Source organism: Haliaeetus albicilla, chromosome 10, assembly GCF_947461875.1.
Source record: "Haliaeetus albicilla chromosome 10, bHalAlb1.1, whole genome shotgun sequence".
NCBI lineage: Eukaryota > Metazoa > Chordata > Aves > Accipitriformes > Accipitridae > Haliaeetus > Haliaeetus albicilla.
Window position 1 is genome coordinate 39,912,796 of NC_091492.1, and position 17,607 is coordinate 39,930,402.

The 17,607-nt window shown below is 39.8% G+C and overlaps 1 protein-coding gene across 2 annotated transcripts in view; it reads left to right on the top strand.

Annotated features, from left to right (window-relative positions):
* The window catches only part of SPPL3 (signal peptide peptidase like 3), a 67,380-nt gene that overhangs the window by 42,711 nt on the left and 7,062 nt on the right, over positions 1-17,607 (top strand). Inside the window, exons 3-10 of one of the 2 annotated variants that reach the window (XM_069795236.1) lie at positions 133-227; positions 3,241-3,360; positions 6,740-6,818; positions 7,586-7,698; positions 12,919-13,025; positions 14,046-14,209; positions 15,492-15,691; positions 16,768-16,877. In XM_069795236.1, coding sequence (XP_069651337.1) covers positions 133-227; positions 3,241-3,360; positions 6,740-6,818; positions 7,586-7,698; positions 12,919-13,025; positions 14,046-14,209; positions 15,492-15,691; positions 16,768-16,877 — 988 coding nt within the window. The remainder of the gene's footprint in view (positions 1-132; positions 228-3,240; positions 3,361-6,739; positions 6,819-7,585; positions 7,699-12,918; positions 13,026-14,045; positions 14,210-15,491; positions 15,692-16,767; positions 16,878-17,607) is intronic. The other variant, XM_069795237.1, reaches the window with a different exon arrangement.

A 17,607-nucleotide genomic window follows, 5' to 3' on the forward strand; every position in this document is an offset into this window, starting at 1 on the left:
TTTTTCCAATAACCAGCATTAAAGGGCTTTTTCAGGGAGAGGGTGCTGTGGTAGAATGGTGATGAGACCATAGCTGACAAGCCTAAATAGGAGCTTGAAACTTGTCTGTTAAGTTTGCTTTGTTTCCTGCAGGTCTCTCAACATGGACTTTGAGAATCAAGACAAAGAGAAAGATAATAGCAGTGCAGCTGGGTCTTTTAATGGCAACAGCACCAATAACAGTAAGGGTTAGCTTTACTCCTTATCTTTCTTTTATCACCTCAGTGTGCTGCATCTTCTTTTGCTTCATCTGTCCCTGTGTTTTCAGCTACATGCATTCTAGATTCACCTGATACAATGGAACTGTTTTGTCTAGGCACTTACCATCTTGCTATGCACTAATACTGCTATCTAGTTCATGCCCACAGAAGCTAAATTTAAAATGTCAATGTAACATTTCCATACCGCATAAAAATCGCATGCTGCACAATTTGTCAGGTTTTACTGGAAATGGAAACAGCTTTACTTTCAAAAAAAACACCACACAGTTCTGAGAAGGGAATGTAATTTCTCTTTGTCTGGAGTTTACCACTATGACGTATTGGCCAGTCCATAAGCAGTGAGAGATCTCATGGTATGCTAGCAAGTCCATAAGGATGATTCAGCTTTATCAATAGAGAAATTGAAGTATAGAGTTCACATGGCTTTGGGCAACTCATTTATAATGGACAACAAAATATGTGTCTACACACAATCTATTCAGAGTGGGGATTAACGTGTCAGCTCCTACGTGGTGATTGTCCCCTCTGTAATCTATAAATAGATTCCAGGCAGCTTGACCATTTGAGATGTACTGTTTTGCAGGTAAAAATGTGTACATGAACAGTTAGAGTAGAATGCATTGTACACAATGTGCTGTAAATTCACACCTGAGTTTAACTTATAGCAATTTATATGGCGATATTCTGAGAACAGGCTCTAGAATGAATAGTTTCCGCAAGCTTAGAAGACAGGAGTGAGATATATGAGCAACCCTGTGCACAAAACCCTGAATGCTAAGTTTACTTTGTTTAAAATAAGAAATATAGCTTAAAAAAAAATATAAGTAACATATGTTGTATGTGTCTTTTGCTTTTTTTGCTTTTTGGTCTTTTTTAATGTAGACTTTTGGAATTTACATAGTTGTCAGAGCACTGCTTCTGCTGACAACACAGAGCAAAGTGTTTGCTGTGCTTGGTGATCCAGGAATGAACAGTTGAGGCTTTTGGCATCTGGGAAGTAAGAGATGACAGTCTGGGGCTGGGGAATAAGCACATTAAGGGGATTAGCTGTCAAAATGATCAGAAATGAAAAGAAGAACTTTGACATTTAACGCTGCAGGGACTAATTCCCATATGCCAAGGTGGTTTGTAGTATGTCATTTCTGGGGTTTTGTTTTGTTTGTTTTTTCTCTTGGGAGTTGAAGGGCATGTGAATAAATGCTCTTTCTCAAAGCAGGAGAAACTAGATGCAAGTCACAGATTAGAACACGGAATTTCTGTGTCTGCACACTGTCATCACTCAGCTATCTATATTGTACTTTAATCTTTTGTACCAGACCTCAGTAACACAGAAATCCCAAGCGACTGAGTTCTGCTTTTTACTTTTAAAATTTATTGTGCTACTTATGTTTAAGAAGAACAGATCCATGACCTGAACTCATAAATGACCATACAGTGCAAGTGTCATGGCTTCCATGCTCATTGTTTAGCTTTTCTTTTATGAAAATGGTTAAATACTTCTGACAGATATATGAAGTCGTAGCGAGTGTTTCACGTGTGTTTGAGGTTTTTCAACAAACTCAGATACATTGGTAGGTAACCCATTATTTAGACAATGTACCACTCTTCCACAGGGGAAAAAAAAAAAAAAAGACACATTCCACACACCCGCACCCCCACTGTGTATATTTACTTGTATGTGTATGTCTGTGTATACATGCGTACATACATATGCACAGATATTCTGCTCGATAACCTAAAAGCTTATCCTTAAAATCCTGGGACTGGTAAAATCCTCCTTCCTACTGCAGTGTCTAATTAATTTCAGGATAACACCGTGATGTTAAGCTGGTTTTAGATCTCATCTAGGTCTGAGTCTTGTATTAATTTTTCATTAGAGGCATTTTGGATACTTCTTATCAAGTGACTACTTTAGATGTTACCTGTTATTTGAATGCTATACAAGTATAAGTGTGTCTTGTATTTTTAATTGGGTTACTACTTACGGCTTCTTTCCCCCCCATGCTCATGATCAAATGTAAATACAGCTACAGAGACTAGTTGAGTATTAGAATTTGCAGGCGTAGGTGGGGTTTTCAAAGCCTGATCTTCTCAATTTTGTTAGTAATTCTAAAACCTCATGGTAAAATATAGTTAAAAATGTCCTGTCCCGTTATTAATATCCCTAGTAGTCATACTGCATGGTTGAGGTGGGGGAAATAATCAGAATAAAATACTTCAGTATGTCTGCACTGTTTAAAATTGCTTCCAGCTATAAAATGTGAGCATGAATTTTTGTTGGTTTTTAGCATAAAATGTGATTACAGTGCACGCTGAACTGAGTTGATAGTTTCATAAACAGGTAAATGGCTTTGGTGTTTTTTTGAAAACCGCCCTGTATTGTGAGGCTTGGTATTATCTGGTGCTGCAATCAGTGATGCAATTTAAGTGCATGGTGGCCTTCACCCAAGTGGAATTTGAAGCTGTGGCACCCTTTGCATGAGCTCGGTCAGCCTAACGCTTCTGCAGCTCTGCTGTTGGTCAGGCTCTTTACCTCATGCTGAGAGGTTAAATAAAACTTTCAGATGCTCTGTTCAACACATTTATGTTGCTCAGGGTAAAATGAAGGAAATATATAATTGCTATATGATCCCTCATCCCTAAATAATGTTAATTTTTGTAACTTGTTATTCATTCTGTCTATGGCACAAGAGAAAAGTCATACATCTTCTTTCAACTTCCAGTTCCTGGATTCTGTAGAGCAGGGCTGTTGCTGTACACACCCAGCCACTGTGATCGTGCAGTTTAGCTGGAGTGTTTTTGCACAGACTGCTGTTCTTGGTTATGATAGCGCACGAGGATCTCGGAATAAGCGTCTGTTGCACCAGCATTGTACTGGAATATATTGTCAGAGTCCTCAGTTGTGTTGGTGAGGACAGGCTGTCGATATGTAGGTGGTAAGAAATAGGCCAAGTTAAATGTCACTTTCTTTCTTCTGCAGGTATTCAAACCATTGATTCTACCCAGGCGTTGTTCCTGCCGATCGGAGCGTCTGTGTCTCTCCTAGTTATGTTCTTCTTCTTTGATTCAGTTCAAGTTGTCTTTACAATATGCACAGCAGGTGACTAAGTTTTCTTCTCTTTATAAGAATTGGAATAGAACAGAAAGTGTTGATATAATTAAATATTGTTGATAAGAATTTTAATACGTGTCATAGTACATTTAAAAAAAAATCATCAGGTTTCACAGTTGTATTTTCCTGCCTCTGTAGCTATTAATAAAGTGACAAGTATTATTTGAGAAGTATTTTCCACTTGGAGATTTGCTAAGCCTACGCAACTATAAATTGCCAGAGTTTTGAAAGATGCTGGATGTATTATTTTACATAAAGTTCACTTGTTTATAAATCAGTGCTCAGAACTGTACCTGGTATTTCATAATTCAGGTACTTTATAGGATCATAGCATAACTCTGGAGATCCTATCCTGTGACTTCTTTTCCTAATTTAATTTTGCTTTTGCTTTTATGCAGTTTTTCTTTGTTTCAAGGGTACCTCTGCTCTCACTAGCATTTTGAGTATTAATCTTTTACACTGCTTGAGTCTAGAACAAAAATGAAACTGTTGTCCACAAATAAATTGGACGTCCTCTGCTCCTGTTTATTATTATTTACATTTTGTCGCTTAAATAAACAGCAGGGCTTTGATTTTTGGAAAATTTTGGCCTTTTGATCTTTTTGCAGTTCTTCAAGAGACCAGCTGCTGTTCAGGGTAGCAAGATTCTTCCTACTGCTCCAAATATGCAGCAGCTTTCAAAAATTGTACTCCTCAGTCCACATACTGAGTCTGTGAAGATTTTTAAATCCCTAAATACCTCTCATCCTCTCCTACTTCTTCATGTATATGCAGTGCAGGCTTTTCCCTCACGACTTAACTCCTGAGCTATGCATCCTCTCCAGCCTCTTAAGCACGGCTGATGTTGATGGGTGAAATCTAAATCTCTGCTCTTGACACGAGTCTTAAGACTCCTATCGCTAATTCTGGAGGCACAGTCCTGTAGAGGTTTGTTGAATACTGCTTTTATAACTTTGACCTATGACATCTATGTTCTTTCCTTTTAAAAATAAATTATTACTTCAGATAAGTTCTACTATATGCTAGATATTAGGGGAATACATGTACACACACATATATAAGATATTGTAAGGGAAGACTTATGAGAAAAGACAAATTTTGTCAATTTTATTGGTCCATTTATTTCCAGAATGACCTTGCGGTGTAACTTTATTTGTAACATTTGCCTGTGTAATTAGATGATACTGTGTCGGTTTGGGCTTGTTGGCAGGTTTAAGAGGATGGAATCTGTTTGGATCAGTGCACTTGGTTGTCCTTTATTCTTGAACCTGGTTTTATGACACTTCTGTGCTTTTCCTTGGTCTTGTATCAGAGGATGTCACTAACCACAGGGGACTTTGGCCCCAGAACCTCTAAAATGCAAAGCTTCCTTAGAGGCTATAGAGCAGGCTGCGGACCCTCCTGGAGTTGGGAACCTGGGAGCTGTGGGACTTGGTCCTTCTGTCCCCTGAAGCTTAAGTAGTGCTATTTTACGTCCTCTTTTTGTAGATTTTAGAGGCTGATGTGGGGGGACCTCTAAATTGTAGCCAATGTCTGGTTTCTTAAACCGCTCTTAAATCTTCCTCCCACAAAGATTTGCCTTTCAGGGAAGAGAGAGGAGCAAGGGTAGGTACAGCAAGCAGCCCAAGGCCAGGACCAGCTGCTAAGCAGAGGGCAGAGCTGAAGAGTTGGCGCGTTGCCTGCAGACAGGAGTTAAGCCGATTGAATAATAGGTATTGAGACTAGAGGGAAGAAAAAACTTATAACTGGAAGCCTGGACAGTCAGGAACGAGACTGAGAGTGGGTGCTCGTGTGTCTTACTGTGATTACATTTTAATTCTTAGATTTCTCTGAATGAGCCCAGCTCTGGGGTGGCAGCGGTTGGGGATACCAGGGCAGGAGGCGCAGGGTTCCCTACTGAGAAGAGCTGGAGGGGAGGAAGGGGAAGGAGAGATTCCAAGGGGAAAGAAGGCTGGTTTGGGGTGAGGAAGGGTCAGTCCCGCTGTGGTGGAGAGGGAGTAGGGAGCAGGGCAGGCAGCGAGGCCTGTGGGACTTGGGGCAACAGGGGCACAGGTTTGCTGTGCAGCGTTCTTTGCCAGGCGCCTCTGAAAAGGTTCCTAGTTCAACGTGTGCAGAGTTGCCACACTCTTCATTCTTTCTCTACCCATTCTGCTTTTTCTTTCCTCTGTCCTCTCTCAAATATTGTTAGAACTGTGATTTTCCATGGGTGCTGTTTGCATACAGACACTTTTTTTTCTTTTAATTAATTAATTGTTTTTTTTTTTTTTTTTTTTTTAAATCTTCCTCCTACCAGAAGGGGATTAGAATTGAGGGGTGAAAAGTTGTGGTTTGACCAAACCAATTTCTTTTCTCCAGTTGGCTTAAGCTGTGTACTAAAGAGAATGTTAGATTCCTTCCCATTATCTTCATTTGAGGAGAGAAAAAAAAACCCTTTTAAAAACCACCGACAACCACCCCAATTTTTAAAGGAATGAGTAGAGGACAGCACAAAGATTTGGTTTGCAGCATGCAGAAAATGTCAAGCGATTCTTCCATTTTCATTTCAGTCTGTTCTTGCTACAGCAGTTTTGAATGTGTGCTGCTGACGTGTCTGTGTCTCCACACCCTCACTCTTCAGTCTTTTAAACAGTCCCCAGTACAAATTCAGTGCTATTATTTTTAAAAAAACTGAAAGGAAAAATGATTATAAATACCAGCAGTTACTAAATGTTTTTACAAATGCGTGGGTGTGATAAGTATGTTTCTTAAAAAAGAAAATGTTTATGGAAATAGTCTATTTGGATATTTATGTATTTCTATCGCCCTGTTTTCAAAAACTTAAAGCACTTCATATTTTAAAAAATTTAAGTTGCCAGCTACTGGATATAGCTTATTTTAAGTTGGACTGTTTCAGTAATGAATAAAGGGGTTTGAGTGAGATGGGGGGAGGGAACTGACTATCTTAGTTAAAAAGTGGCAAAACCCCTTTATTATGCTGACTTGGTCTGTGTCATATGTTGAAGAATTTCAAAAGAAACTCAACCAGTTTGTAGTAAATGCTTTTTTTTTTTTTGACTCAGAATATTTGAAAACTGTTTTTCTTGCTGACATGATCATGAATAGCTTTAAGACTTTTTTTTTTTAAGGTTTGGGGATGGGGCGTTGCATTCCTTTGAGAGCTTTTGTTTTGATTGAAGTTTGAAAGCGTACTAACAATTGAAGTTCTGCAGAAAATCTTGGAGCCCTCAGCTGGTCTTGCTTTAATAATACTGCAGCATATGATAACAGGACATTGTTGCAAGAGCTTTTTCAAATTGGAGAAGCTTGTTTGTGTACTGTAGAAATTGGGTCTGAATGTACTAATATTACCTTTTCTTCCTTTTTCTAGTCCTTGCAACAATAGCTTTTGCTTTCCTTCTGCTCCCGATGTGCCAGTACTTAACACGGCCTTGTTCACCTCAAAACAAGTAAGGACTCGAGAAATCTTTTGCTCCTCTTCTTGTATGTTGTATTTATTTCCTTTAATGAGAATTCTTTAACGGAGTCTTGGATTACGAGCATTAACCTCAGGGCTTCAGGGCTGATGTTTGTGCATATTTTTTGTGCCAACACCATGTTTCCACATTGAAACTAGGAACCACAATTTCTGTAAGTCACGCATGCTTGCCAGCCTGGGAAGTGCGGTACCATTGCAGGAGACTAGATTTCCCAACAGTGGTTTTAAGAAGTTAGGCTTATTTTGGCTGGGATTTCAGAGTTTGGGATTTGGTATTGGATTTTAATGTTTGTTAACATTGGACTATGGATTTTAATGCTGGCTCTTTCCGAGACTGTAGTTACACTGGTGAAAATTATAGTTGTTAATGTTGTGTTTTGAAACTAGGTTGTTTTGTTGTTTTTTTTTTTACCTTGTGACTGGAGTTCATGTTGCAAAAAGCACTATCTTATAAGATGGAAATAGAAAATAGCATTCGTGGTAACAATTTCAAGAGAGGTGCCAGGATTTACAGGGGTTTTTCCATCTCTGTAGTTCAGGCTTTACGCACATGATTTGAATGTGAGGAAAGCTTTTATTTTGTTGCTGTTTTGGTACCTATTTGTGGCAAAGGAACTTCCCTTCAGTTGTTCTTGGCATCTTTCACCAGCAGTTGAGCCTCATTCCAACAGCGTCCATTTTCTGTTCTTTAAATGGAAACATAAAGTCTCCTAGCTCATGTTTATATGTTGTTCCTAGGATTTCCTTTGGCTGCTGCGGGCGTTTCACTGCTGCTGAGTTGCTCTCATTTTCTCTGTCTGTGATGCTTGTCCTTATCTGGGTCCTAACTGGCCACTGGCTCCTTATGGATGGTGAGTATGTGAATTGAGGGATTTTACTACTGGTTTGTGCCTGTTCTGACACATCCAGTCACCTGGTGATGATTGGTGAAATTTGCTAATATTAATGGCTTGCTGAGTTGTAATATTGTGTGGTAGACTCCCTGACAACAACGCTGTCAGGAACATGCAAGGGTAGTGTTTGGGACACCTGTTTTTCTGGTTTGTAAAAGCTTCCAAGGAAGTGCCAGAACACTCATGAAAGATATTCTGCACCTGTGTGGTGTAGGGTGAATCACCAGTTTTAGTTAAAGGTGTGTGGAGACAGTGGTTGTTTATGAAACATAACTTGATCTTAACAACCTGGTTAATTTCTGCTGTGCGTCTTGGTGTTTATTGGTTCAGATGATCAAATAATTTGTTATGAGACAGTTCACAGTAGCTGGTTGTCTTTGATCTCTTTGATGCTTGCCATGGATGGTGAGATGGGTGAAGCTGGCAGGCATCCAGTTGGCTTGAAGGTGTGATTTTTTATTTTTTTTTATATTTTTTTTTTAATGCTGGTTGAACTGAATTCACAGCTTACTGTTCCAAAAAGGAGCTTTCCTTTTCCCCTCCTGCCTTCCAGATCTCTTGTGCTAGCTCTGGCACTCATTTAATCACATGGTAAACTGATTCAGCTCACTAGAATGGCAGCATACTCTTTTTTTGCCAGGCTATTTTTCTGCTGCTGCAGTGAGATGAATTGGATTATTGTGCAGTTAGGTATTTGCTAAATTTGGGAAAAGGTAAGTGGCAGCATGATGGGATTTGAGGGGATGGAGTTGATATGATAGCAAAGGCATGAAGGGGTAGCCAGGAGCAGGACCTCCGCTTCTCGGTAGTGTCAGGCAGCTAAATTGGCTTAGGACATCTCATGAAATGGCACCTGAGGTTGTGATTGCTTGAGGAAAAATAGCTGGGACAACATCACCTGCCCGTGAAATTGTTTGTTGCAATAGAAGACATACATCCCATCAGCTTTCCAGCTCCTCCTAAAAGATAGCAGCAGCAGAAAGTCCTTAGCACTGAAACCTCTTATGGCACCTTGATTATTTCTTTTGTGTATAGGCGTTGTGTTTCATTCACGCTTTTTGCTGCTTTAAAAGCTCCACTTGTTAGGGAATACATTTTAAAGTACCCAGATACTAAATGAAAAAATGCAATGTTTGTTTTGTGTTAAGGAGAGTAGCCCACCATGAAATCAAGGGTGATTTTTGATCTGCAGTAGCTACAAAGCTAAATGGAGTGTCAAGTGTGGATTTTGGTAAAATATGAAAAGACTTGTCTACACTGAGATATCGACAGAAACATTTACTTAAAAATAGCTATTTTTGTAAGTGCTTCAGTCTGAAATAGTGGGCTTTCAGGTAATTAATCTGCAGAGTACTGACCTGCTGGTGCAGTGAGGTTTCTGGGTTTTATTTCTCTTGGTAGTTGTTTATGATTTACTGAATTGTGTTGATACCGTCTAGCTTTGGAGTATTTTATGTAGTTTATATTAAGGGAGTTTGTACTGTATAGGTAAGCCTCTTGTCGTTTGTTCAAATCCAAGTAAATCAACGTTTGTCAGTGACATTGAACAGGGAACAGCATTTATTGGCCTTTGTCAGGGAAACAGACTGCAGTTTTATTCCTCATACTATACTGCTGCAAGTGGGATCACACCATCTCTGCCTGTACCCTTTGCTTCTCTGTAAGCGAATACTTGAGACCGCAATTAATCTTGTTTGGAGGGAAATGTGGGCAATAAGTACTGCTCGATAATATATGCAAGTGGAGCGCTTGCTCGACTTTAAGCTGTCGCCTGCCAGCTGCTGGGTGTGCTGTGATCTAACTCCTCCTCCCCGCTTGCACAGGGATGATCTTCTGTTTCGCTGCCGGCAGAAAATGAAACAGATGTTGTGAACGTGCTTCACATTGCTTGGGCCGGCAGCTGGAGGGAGAAGTGGGGCAGGCATTTCTTCTGAACAGTACACCTTGATTTTTGTGTGTATAGTTTGTTGTTGTGCAGTTGATTATCCTTATGAGACATGAGTATTTCTACTTTAGAGCTAAGTAACAAGGAGGGGAAATAATTCATGGTAATTTCCAGTCCTTACAAAATTGGGGTATGGCAGTTCCCACCAGAACAGTCTTCATTTCTCAAGTACTGCAGTTCCCCTGTCTGCACAGTGGTTGGTTGAACTGTTTCTAAAGCCAGGAACATTTTACAGGATAGAATGAGCAGATACTGTCTCCAGGGGGTTGTTCTGGCATGTGGTGATGTACATTTATAGGTCTAGAAATGCTTATTTCTCAGAGCGGATTGTTTGATGACAGAATCATCAAGGATGGTCACTGTCCCCTGGTAAAGCCTGGTTAAAAGCTTTCCTAAATAGTGGACATAGCTGGAGAGTACAGTGGGAATGCTGTGGATGTATGCGGTGTCTATCTATAGCTACAGAGTGAACTGAATGGTCATGGATACCCTGGGAACTGCTGCAGACCTTCACTGCTGCGGCAGTCGGGCGGAGGCTACTTCGTGACACGTGTTCTTATTCCCACTCTAAAACACACTTTGAGGGTTTTATAGGAACATGATTAGATCAGAACTTCTGTACCTGTTTCTTTCAAAAGTCAACTGGTGGCTTGTGGGGGAAGTTCAAGCCTCTCCAGCTTGCATAATGCTTTGTAAACCAGACACCACAGCACCGGCATCTCAGTGGTTTCATCTGTTCTGGGTGCAGTAGTGCAGTGAAGCTGAAAAATATGCTGTATCTGGAGAGTCAAATCACATATGCAAGAATATTGTTAATCCTCAGAATATCCTTATTCCGTAAGGAGCATGCTTGCAAGGATTCTGAAGTTAATTCGTTCTGTTCATTGAAGGTTAACTCTTTCAGTTAGTTTTTTCTTACTCAACTTCGTTAACCTGTTGCCCAGCACTTCCAACCCAGTGCTACTGTTCATGTGGCTATTTTACCTTTCTTTCTCTCTTTCCCTCTCCTTTTTCCTTTTTTTTTTTTTTTTTTTTTTTAAATGATTTGGAGTATACTTCAGTGGAGATCTGCCTCATATACTTTGTCAACACCATCCATGAGCTTGGATATGGATGACTTTGTTTCTTGTATGATTTCTGGACCTTTTAATTGGAAAAGGAAGCTGGCTTCCATTTAGAGAAGCCTGTTGGTGGTTTGACTGCACTTTGGCCTATATTACTCGTACTTGCTCTCGGGCATTCTTGCTTCCCTTCTGTTTTTTAAATTTACCAATATTTCTTAAATCAGTTGCAAAACTGCATAATTACTAGCATGTGTCTTCTAAAGGACTTTTTGTCCATCTCCTTCTCTACCCAGTATTTGCTTAGTTTGATGAAAGTGTCGTGCACGTGTGCCTGCGTTCGTTTCAGTGATAGAGAAACAGAGCGTGTGAACAATAGATACAACTTCACGCTGGTTAAAATATTTCCACTTCTAGTTAATTATAACCTGGAAATCCTCTCCTAAATATAGGCTTGCTTGAGCTATTATTAACACTGGCTTTAGAGAAACCTCTTTGATTTAAGACAGACTGTTCCCTTGTATTTGCTCTCCTGCCAGAGGAAGTCTGTAACTGAAGGCTATATGGAATTACTGAATGCAGTTCTTTTTCTCACTGCTTTGCTGTGTCAAATTCTTTAAACCTCGATAATTTGCTTACATTTTATAGCTAGTTAGTTATGCAGCCTGATTTGGGGGACATTTTTATCTGAGTAATCCCATTACTTCGTTACAACTGGCAGCCGTGACACTTCGTGTTGTGCTAAGCTTGCCAGTTCTCAGAAGATATGGTGGGTTTGGCAAAGTCATTGCCGGGATGCAACCCCTGGGCACTACAAGCAGCCACACTGGCAGGCGTTTGCTGGCACTTTTTTCCCTTGAATCTGTACGGAAATGTGATGGAAGAACTCCACATCTTTCAGGTGAAATGTAAGCGTAAGGTCATTTCACAGTTGCATAATTATAGCGTGAGAATCCAATGATTAACTTGTAAATTTTGGTCTAGTCAAGTTATCGTGCCGGTGGACATATATGTAATGAATCAATTTTCCCTGTGGTTTCAGTTGATCAAAATAAGATTATAACTTTTTACAAATTCTATGTAATGTTAGACAAATACATTTGGTTTACAAGTCTCTGCATACTTAAGTGTAATCTGGTCCCAACAGGGCTCCATTATTCCTTGTAAATATACTGATATCATAGATGAAAGTTGATTTACTTTTTAAGGGTTTGTTGTTTTGGTTTTTTTTTTAAGTATCTCTTTAGGGATTTGCTTGGAACCAGTTGAAATATATTTGATTATCAGTTGAGTATCTGTGGTAGCTAAGGCTAGGCTTAAAGAAGCAGGAAACCACACAAATGTGAAGGCTGGGAAATTTTTTTTTTTTCTTTTTTTAGTGTAACATCTTAGTTTTCTACCCTGACAAAATTCCCCTTCCAACAGAACTAACATCTGAGCTGCAGCTGTCGTTCAGCTCGCTGATCTGGCTGAAAACTCACCCTTAGGAGAAGGGTTAAGAAAAGAAATTTTTTTTCCCCATTGGTAGGTAGGCTTTCACATAGATTTTTGTTACTGGGAAATCCCTGTATATCTAAATGATAATATTTCATAGTTTGTGTTCAGGCAGTCTTACGCAATCTTGCCCAAGCAGAAGATTGGTTTGAGTGGGTTTTTGTCGTATCATGTTCTAACATGTCATGTAACCATGCTATTTCTGAATTGAGTCAAGGATTTTATTTATTTTACGCATTTACTAGAAAACCTCTGAACTGTGTAAAAGTAGAGGTTTACATCTGGGGGACAAAGAGCTCCAAGCTGTTTTGTTGCTTCTGTTTTTAGCTGGGGAGACAGAGTCTCTAGGACACAAGACGTGAAAACAGGTCTTTGTGGCGGGTAGTGGAAGCTGACTGGAATGGGCAGTTGTGCCTGCAGAGGCATTTCTGCTTCCATGGGAACATGTTCGCAGTTGGCTATTGAATGTATTTTGACTTTTCTGAACTCTGGCAAGAAGAATTTCACTATCTGGCAATAGTGGACAGTCATCTAGTGCATGCGGTGCTGTACAGGTGCAAACAGAGGCTTCTTTGGGGTGTTTTTTTGTGGGGGAGGTATTGGCTTGGGGTTGGGGGTTTTTTTTGTTTGTTTGTTTTGCTATTTTTAATGAACTAATTATGTGCTTGCATTTTGTAGCTCTGGCTATGGGCCTGTGTGTTGCAATGATAGCCTTTGTTCGGCTGCCGAGCCTGAAGGTTTCCTGCTTGCTGCTCTCTGGGTTACTAATTTATGATGTCTTTTGGGTAAGTGTTTTGTTTGGTTTTGCTAAAACTGTTTTTATCCTTTGGATTTGTAATTGGCTTTGGGCCATTTTTACATGAATTGTACTAGTATGAAGTTGATGAAATCTGGCAAAGCCAGAAGATCAGCTTCATTGCTCCATTCTGAGACGTTAAAAGTCTGCAGCAGGATGCAGAATGATTTCCTCGCTAATTAGTTGACAAAAGCAGAAACATGATTAGACTATTTCAACTTTGGCATATTATTTAAAAAAAGAAATTGGACCTCAAATTTTGAAAGCCTGGCTGAAGATCAGAACAAGCATTTCCAAGTAAACACAAAACCTTATGCACACTTGCACAGTATGCACATGCCAACTTCTGATTAGTAGTGAAATCCTCAAAACAGGAATGCAAGCTGATTTATAGCCAGTAAGGTTGGCATAAAGTCTTACCACACTTTTACAAGAAACCTGACAGAATATATTTTGTAATACTGAAAGGATTAATTTTTTTTTTTTTTTTTTTTTTTCTTTTTACCTTTGCATAACACGTGAGTACTGATCCAGGGAAGCACTTGCTGACAGCTCTGGCAGTCAGTCAGTTTCCCAGTGTGATGAGCTATAGCGTAACAGCCTGTTTGAAACAAGTGTGGCATCATTCCCTTTATGAGTGAGCACTGCACTTACCTCTTCTCTGCTTTCAAGCTTTCTCCCATTTTCAGTATCCTCTTACCGGCCTTTGTATTCCTGGACTACTACTTGTAGCTCAGACAGGTCTTTTGCCAAAGGATCTTAAGATATTGATCAATATCTTGATATCAGAAAGTACACTCCAGTTATTCTTGAGGATTAATGGTGTAAAAAACTTTATCTAAATTTTTTAAATATATTTTGCCTTTTATCATCATATATACAATGTATGTGTATGGAAAACTTGGACAACATCCTCTCTTTTCTTGAATAAGTAAAGCAAAAATACACGCAGCTTTGAGTTGCTCTATAGTTGCAGTTTGTAATTTCTGATTATTTCCTTGCTCCGTAGGTCTTTTTTTCTGCCTACATCTTTAACAGCAATGTTATGGTGAAAGTGGCCACACAGCCAGCTGATAATCCCCTTGATGTTTTATCCCGGAAACTTCACCTGGGACCAAACGTGGGTAGAGATGTTCCCCGTCTGTCGCTGCCTGGTAAACTTGTATTTCCAAGGTAAAATCAGCAGTTCTTTTACTGTACTATATAAAAAAAATTTTCCTTCCCCATACACTTTGGTAGTACTAATTCTTTTGGAAAATATCAACTTAGTTCCCCATTTAGTGACTCCCTCTTCGTGATCAGAAGGTATATAACAAGTAGTGAGGGTTGGACACTTTGCATTTGCTGACTCATAGCATGCAGAAATGGTCCTAATTAGGTTAAAAGGTGGCCTGTTGAGAACAGGATACCCTTTTCAACACATGAGTTCTACAGTTTAATGACTGCTATGGTAAGATTTATGACCTAATGCTTAAAAGCAAAAGACCTGAGGTTTATTAAAACATCAGAATAGTCTTGATTACTGCGTAATTGCAAGTGATTGGGAAGGGAGTTGGAAACTGATCTCAGCAAGGACGGCTTACCGGGTAAGTGCTGTGTTGGAGGGAGATTATTCCACATCTCTCTACTGCAGGGGTTCCTTGATGTCTCAGATTTTTAACCAGATACGCGTAGGCCTGATTGGGCAGCAAGCTCCAATGCGTCAGCAGTTATGCAGTAGGTTACGTTGGCATATTTACTCTATTCTTGTCTCTTTAGATGTTGGGATGCTGAAATAACAGAGATTAAGAGTTGATTGTCTGCAATGGTAAAACCGAAATTGTTCATTTTGTCAACTTTGTGATAACTTAATTTGGCTTCATTTTCATGAAAAATACCTTGCATTTAAGATCATGGGCAATTTTAGTTCTTAATCTACTCAACAATTGGCTCTTTTCTGGGAATCTGGTGAGACTATAGTTTTCTATGTGTTCTGTCTGAATGAGGCCAAAAATCTAAGAAGTCTATAAATCGATTTACTGCCTTGTATTAGAGGCAATCTATGTACTTGGGAATGAAGGTGCAGTGTCTGTCAGTGTTAAACAGTTTGATAAAACGGTCAGCTGGTACCTCCCATTAACGCTTAGAAGAGAGATGATTGAAATACTGAGTTGATGGATCTGTTTCACTGAGTGAGTTAAGAGCAAAAGCAGCTTAAACACTGCTGGCAGAAATAAACTGGTTTGGAGCAACATGTCATTACTGTCAAAATGGGTATGTTTAAAACGAGCTGAGGTGGTGGTGTAATCATTGAGGAAAAAATACTCAGTAGGCAGCATTTAGCTTCTACTACATAAATAAAAGTTTGCAGGTAGAAAGAAGGGATGTGCAAAATGAAGCTCAAAACCAAAGTGGAGGAGTCTAGAGCTTGTCACCCTGTGTTTTGGGCATGAACCCAATTTCAGTTGCTCTCTAGTTCCACAGGCAGCCACTTCTCTATGCTGGGGATCGGAGATATTGTGATGCCAGGTCTTCTGCTCTGCTTTGTCCTGCGTTACGATAACTACAAAAAGCAAGCCAACAGTGATTCCTGTGGTGCCCCAGGACCAGGGAACATCTCTGGACGTATGCAGAAGGTCTCTTACTTTCACTGCACACTTATTGGATATTTTGTAGGTGAGTAATTAGTGTAATACGGATAGCTGCTTAGTGAGCAGAAGTGGGATTGTTGTAGTAGGTTTAAAAGATGATGAAAACAAGTGTAAAGAGGCTTTGAGAGAACGCTTGGTTATGGGTTTTTTAATCCTCTTCTCTTTGGGTTTCATTGGCATGGTCTAGGGAGAAAAATCCTTCTACAGTCGTCTTTTTAAGATTTTTTTTGTTGTTGTTGTTTTTATTTGGAGGATGAAAGAGACTATCAGTGTATTTTTGTTAGCAACTTCTTATACTTTGCTTTACTAGCATAGAAGGTGTTGTAGCTTGTATCTGGGTTCTGGGAAAAATATGGGAGTTTCTAGATGGACTATGCTGTGCAAGAGTACATCTAGATAATTCATCTAGATAATTCTTGCATTTTTGTATTCTACTGTTAATGCTTATGATCCTGTGACGTTGTAGTACATACAGCAAATGGTAAAAAGTCACAACTGGAATGCTGTTTATAATTTGATGTAGCCATCCTCTCCTCCCCAGCATAAAATAAGTTTTTCAGAAGGACGTGTGTGTGTGCATATCCTGACCTCCTGCAATCCTTCTGAGGATGAAAAGGAAAGATCATTTCCTACCAATAGCCTCCCCCCTCCACCCCATCTTTCCCCCTACATTCCCTTTCGGCAAGTATCCAGGAAAACCATTCCTGGTGTGTACAGTCCTTCCTCTCAGCCCGCCGTTTCTCAGGCTAGGGGCGTCAGACTGACAGTCTCAAGAGGTACCAGCACTGGAGTAGCACTTCACTGTGGTGCATTCAGCTTCCTCCCCTTTGCCTTTTGTTGCGTTTTGTTTGAGTTATTCTTAGCTGAGTCTTTGAGATTCAAAACTGGAGCAAGTGGCTCAACACAGCCTAGTATTAAAATAGAATAATTTTTCACTGTTTTGTTTGTTTCAATTGTATTCAGGGAAGCAAAGCACAGGTAAGTAACTTTTCCACAGCCTGTCTCTTAAAATGGTGGGGAAGGGAGCCACGTGTGGATGAATTTAGTGACAACATCCATATGCAACCTAAAGATATTTATAGTCACTTTTTTCTTTTACAGGTCTATTAACTGCAACAGTAGCTTCTCGTATTCACCGGGCAGCCCAGCCTGCCCTACTCTATTTGGTACCATTTACTTTATTGCCGCTCCTCACCATGGCCTATTTAAAGGTAAGACAGGATTATATATTCACAGCAGGAAGCTCTGGGGGTCACCTGGAAGCGGGGTCAGTGTTCTTGCACTGGGCAGCAGTTCTCGTGAGGATGACGCGTGTCCTTAACAGCCCTGGCCCAGAACTAAGGTACTGGTGCTGTTGGGGTGAATCTTCATTTTCGAGGACTGAGTAACCGACAGATGAGTCGCTGAAACAGAAGATAATTGATGTACGTAAAGTGCCAGTAATTATAAACTAACTACATTCTGAAGTATTAAATGCTGTTTTAATTAAATAAGTGAATTTGTCCTCGCCCAGCTGGTCATGAAAGAATGCGTGCACAAAGGTCGAACAGAGATTGGAGAGGCAGATCCTTGTTTACCACTTTCCAGTCACCTGCTCTGAACTGAAATTTTAAAACGTAGCCGTTCCTGTTACAGAGCTGTTGTTGAAACACACTTCTAGCACTCTGCAGAGCAGAGCCTAAGAAAGGACAGAATTTTCCACCTGCATAAATATTTGCTTCCTATCACAAAGCCATTTGGGGTAGATCTGCCACCAAAATAAGACGTTCTGGCCTGACAGGGAAAGGATTTATTTTTTACTGTCTTTATTGTAATTTGCAAAACAGGTGAAGAATAAATTTGCTTTAAAACATTAAGACATGCTTGCAATTATATATGCATTTTAAAATCTGAGTTCTAAGTGGACTTTAAAGTTTCTGAAGGCATGGTCCTTCTGCTGTT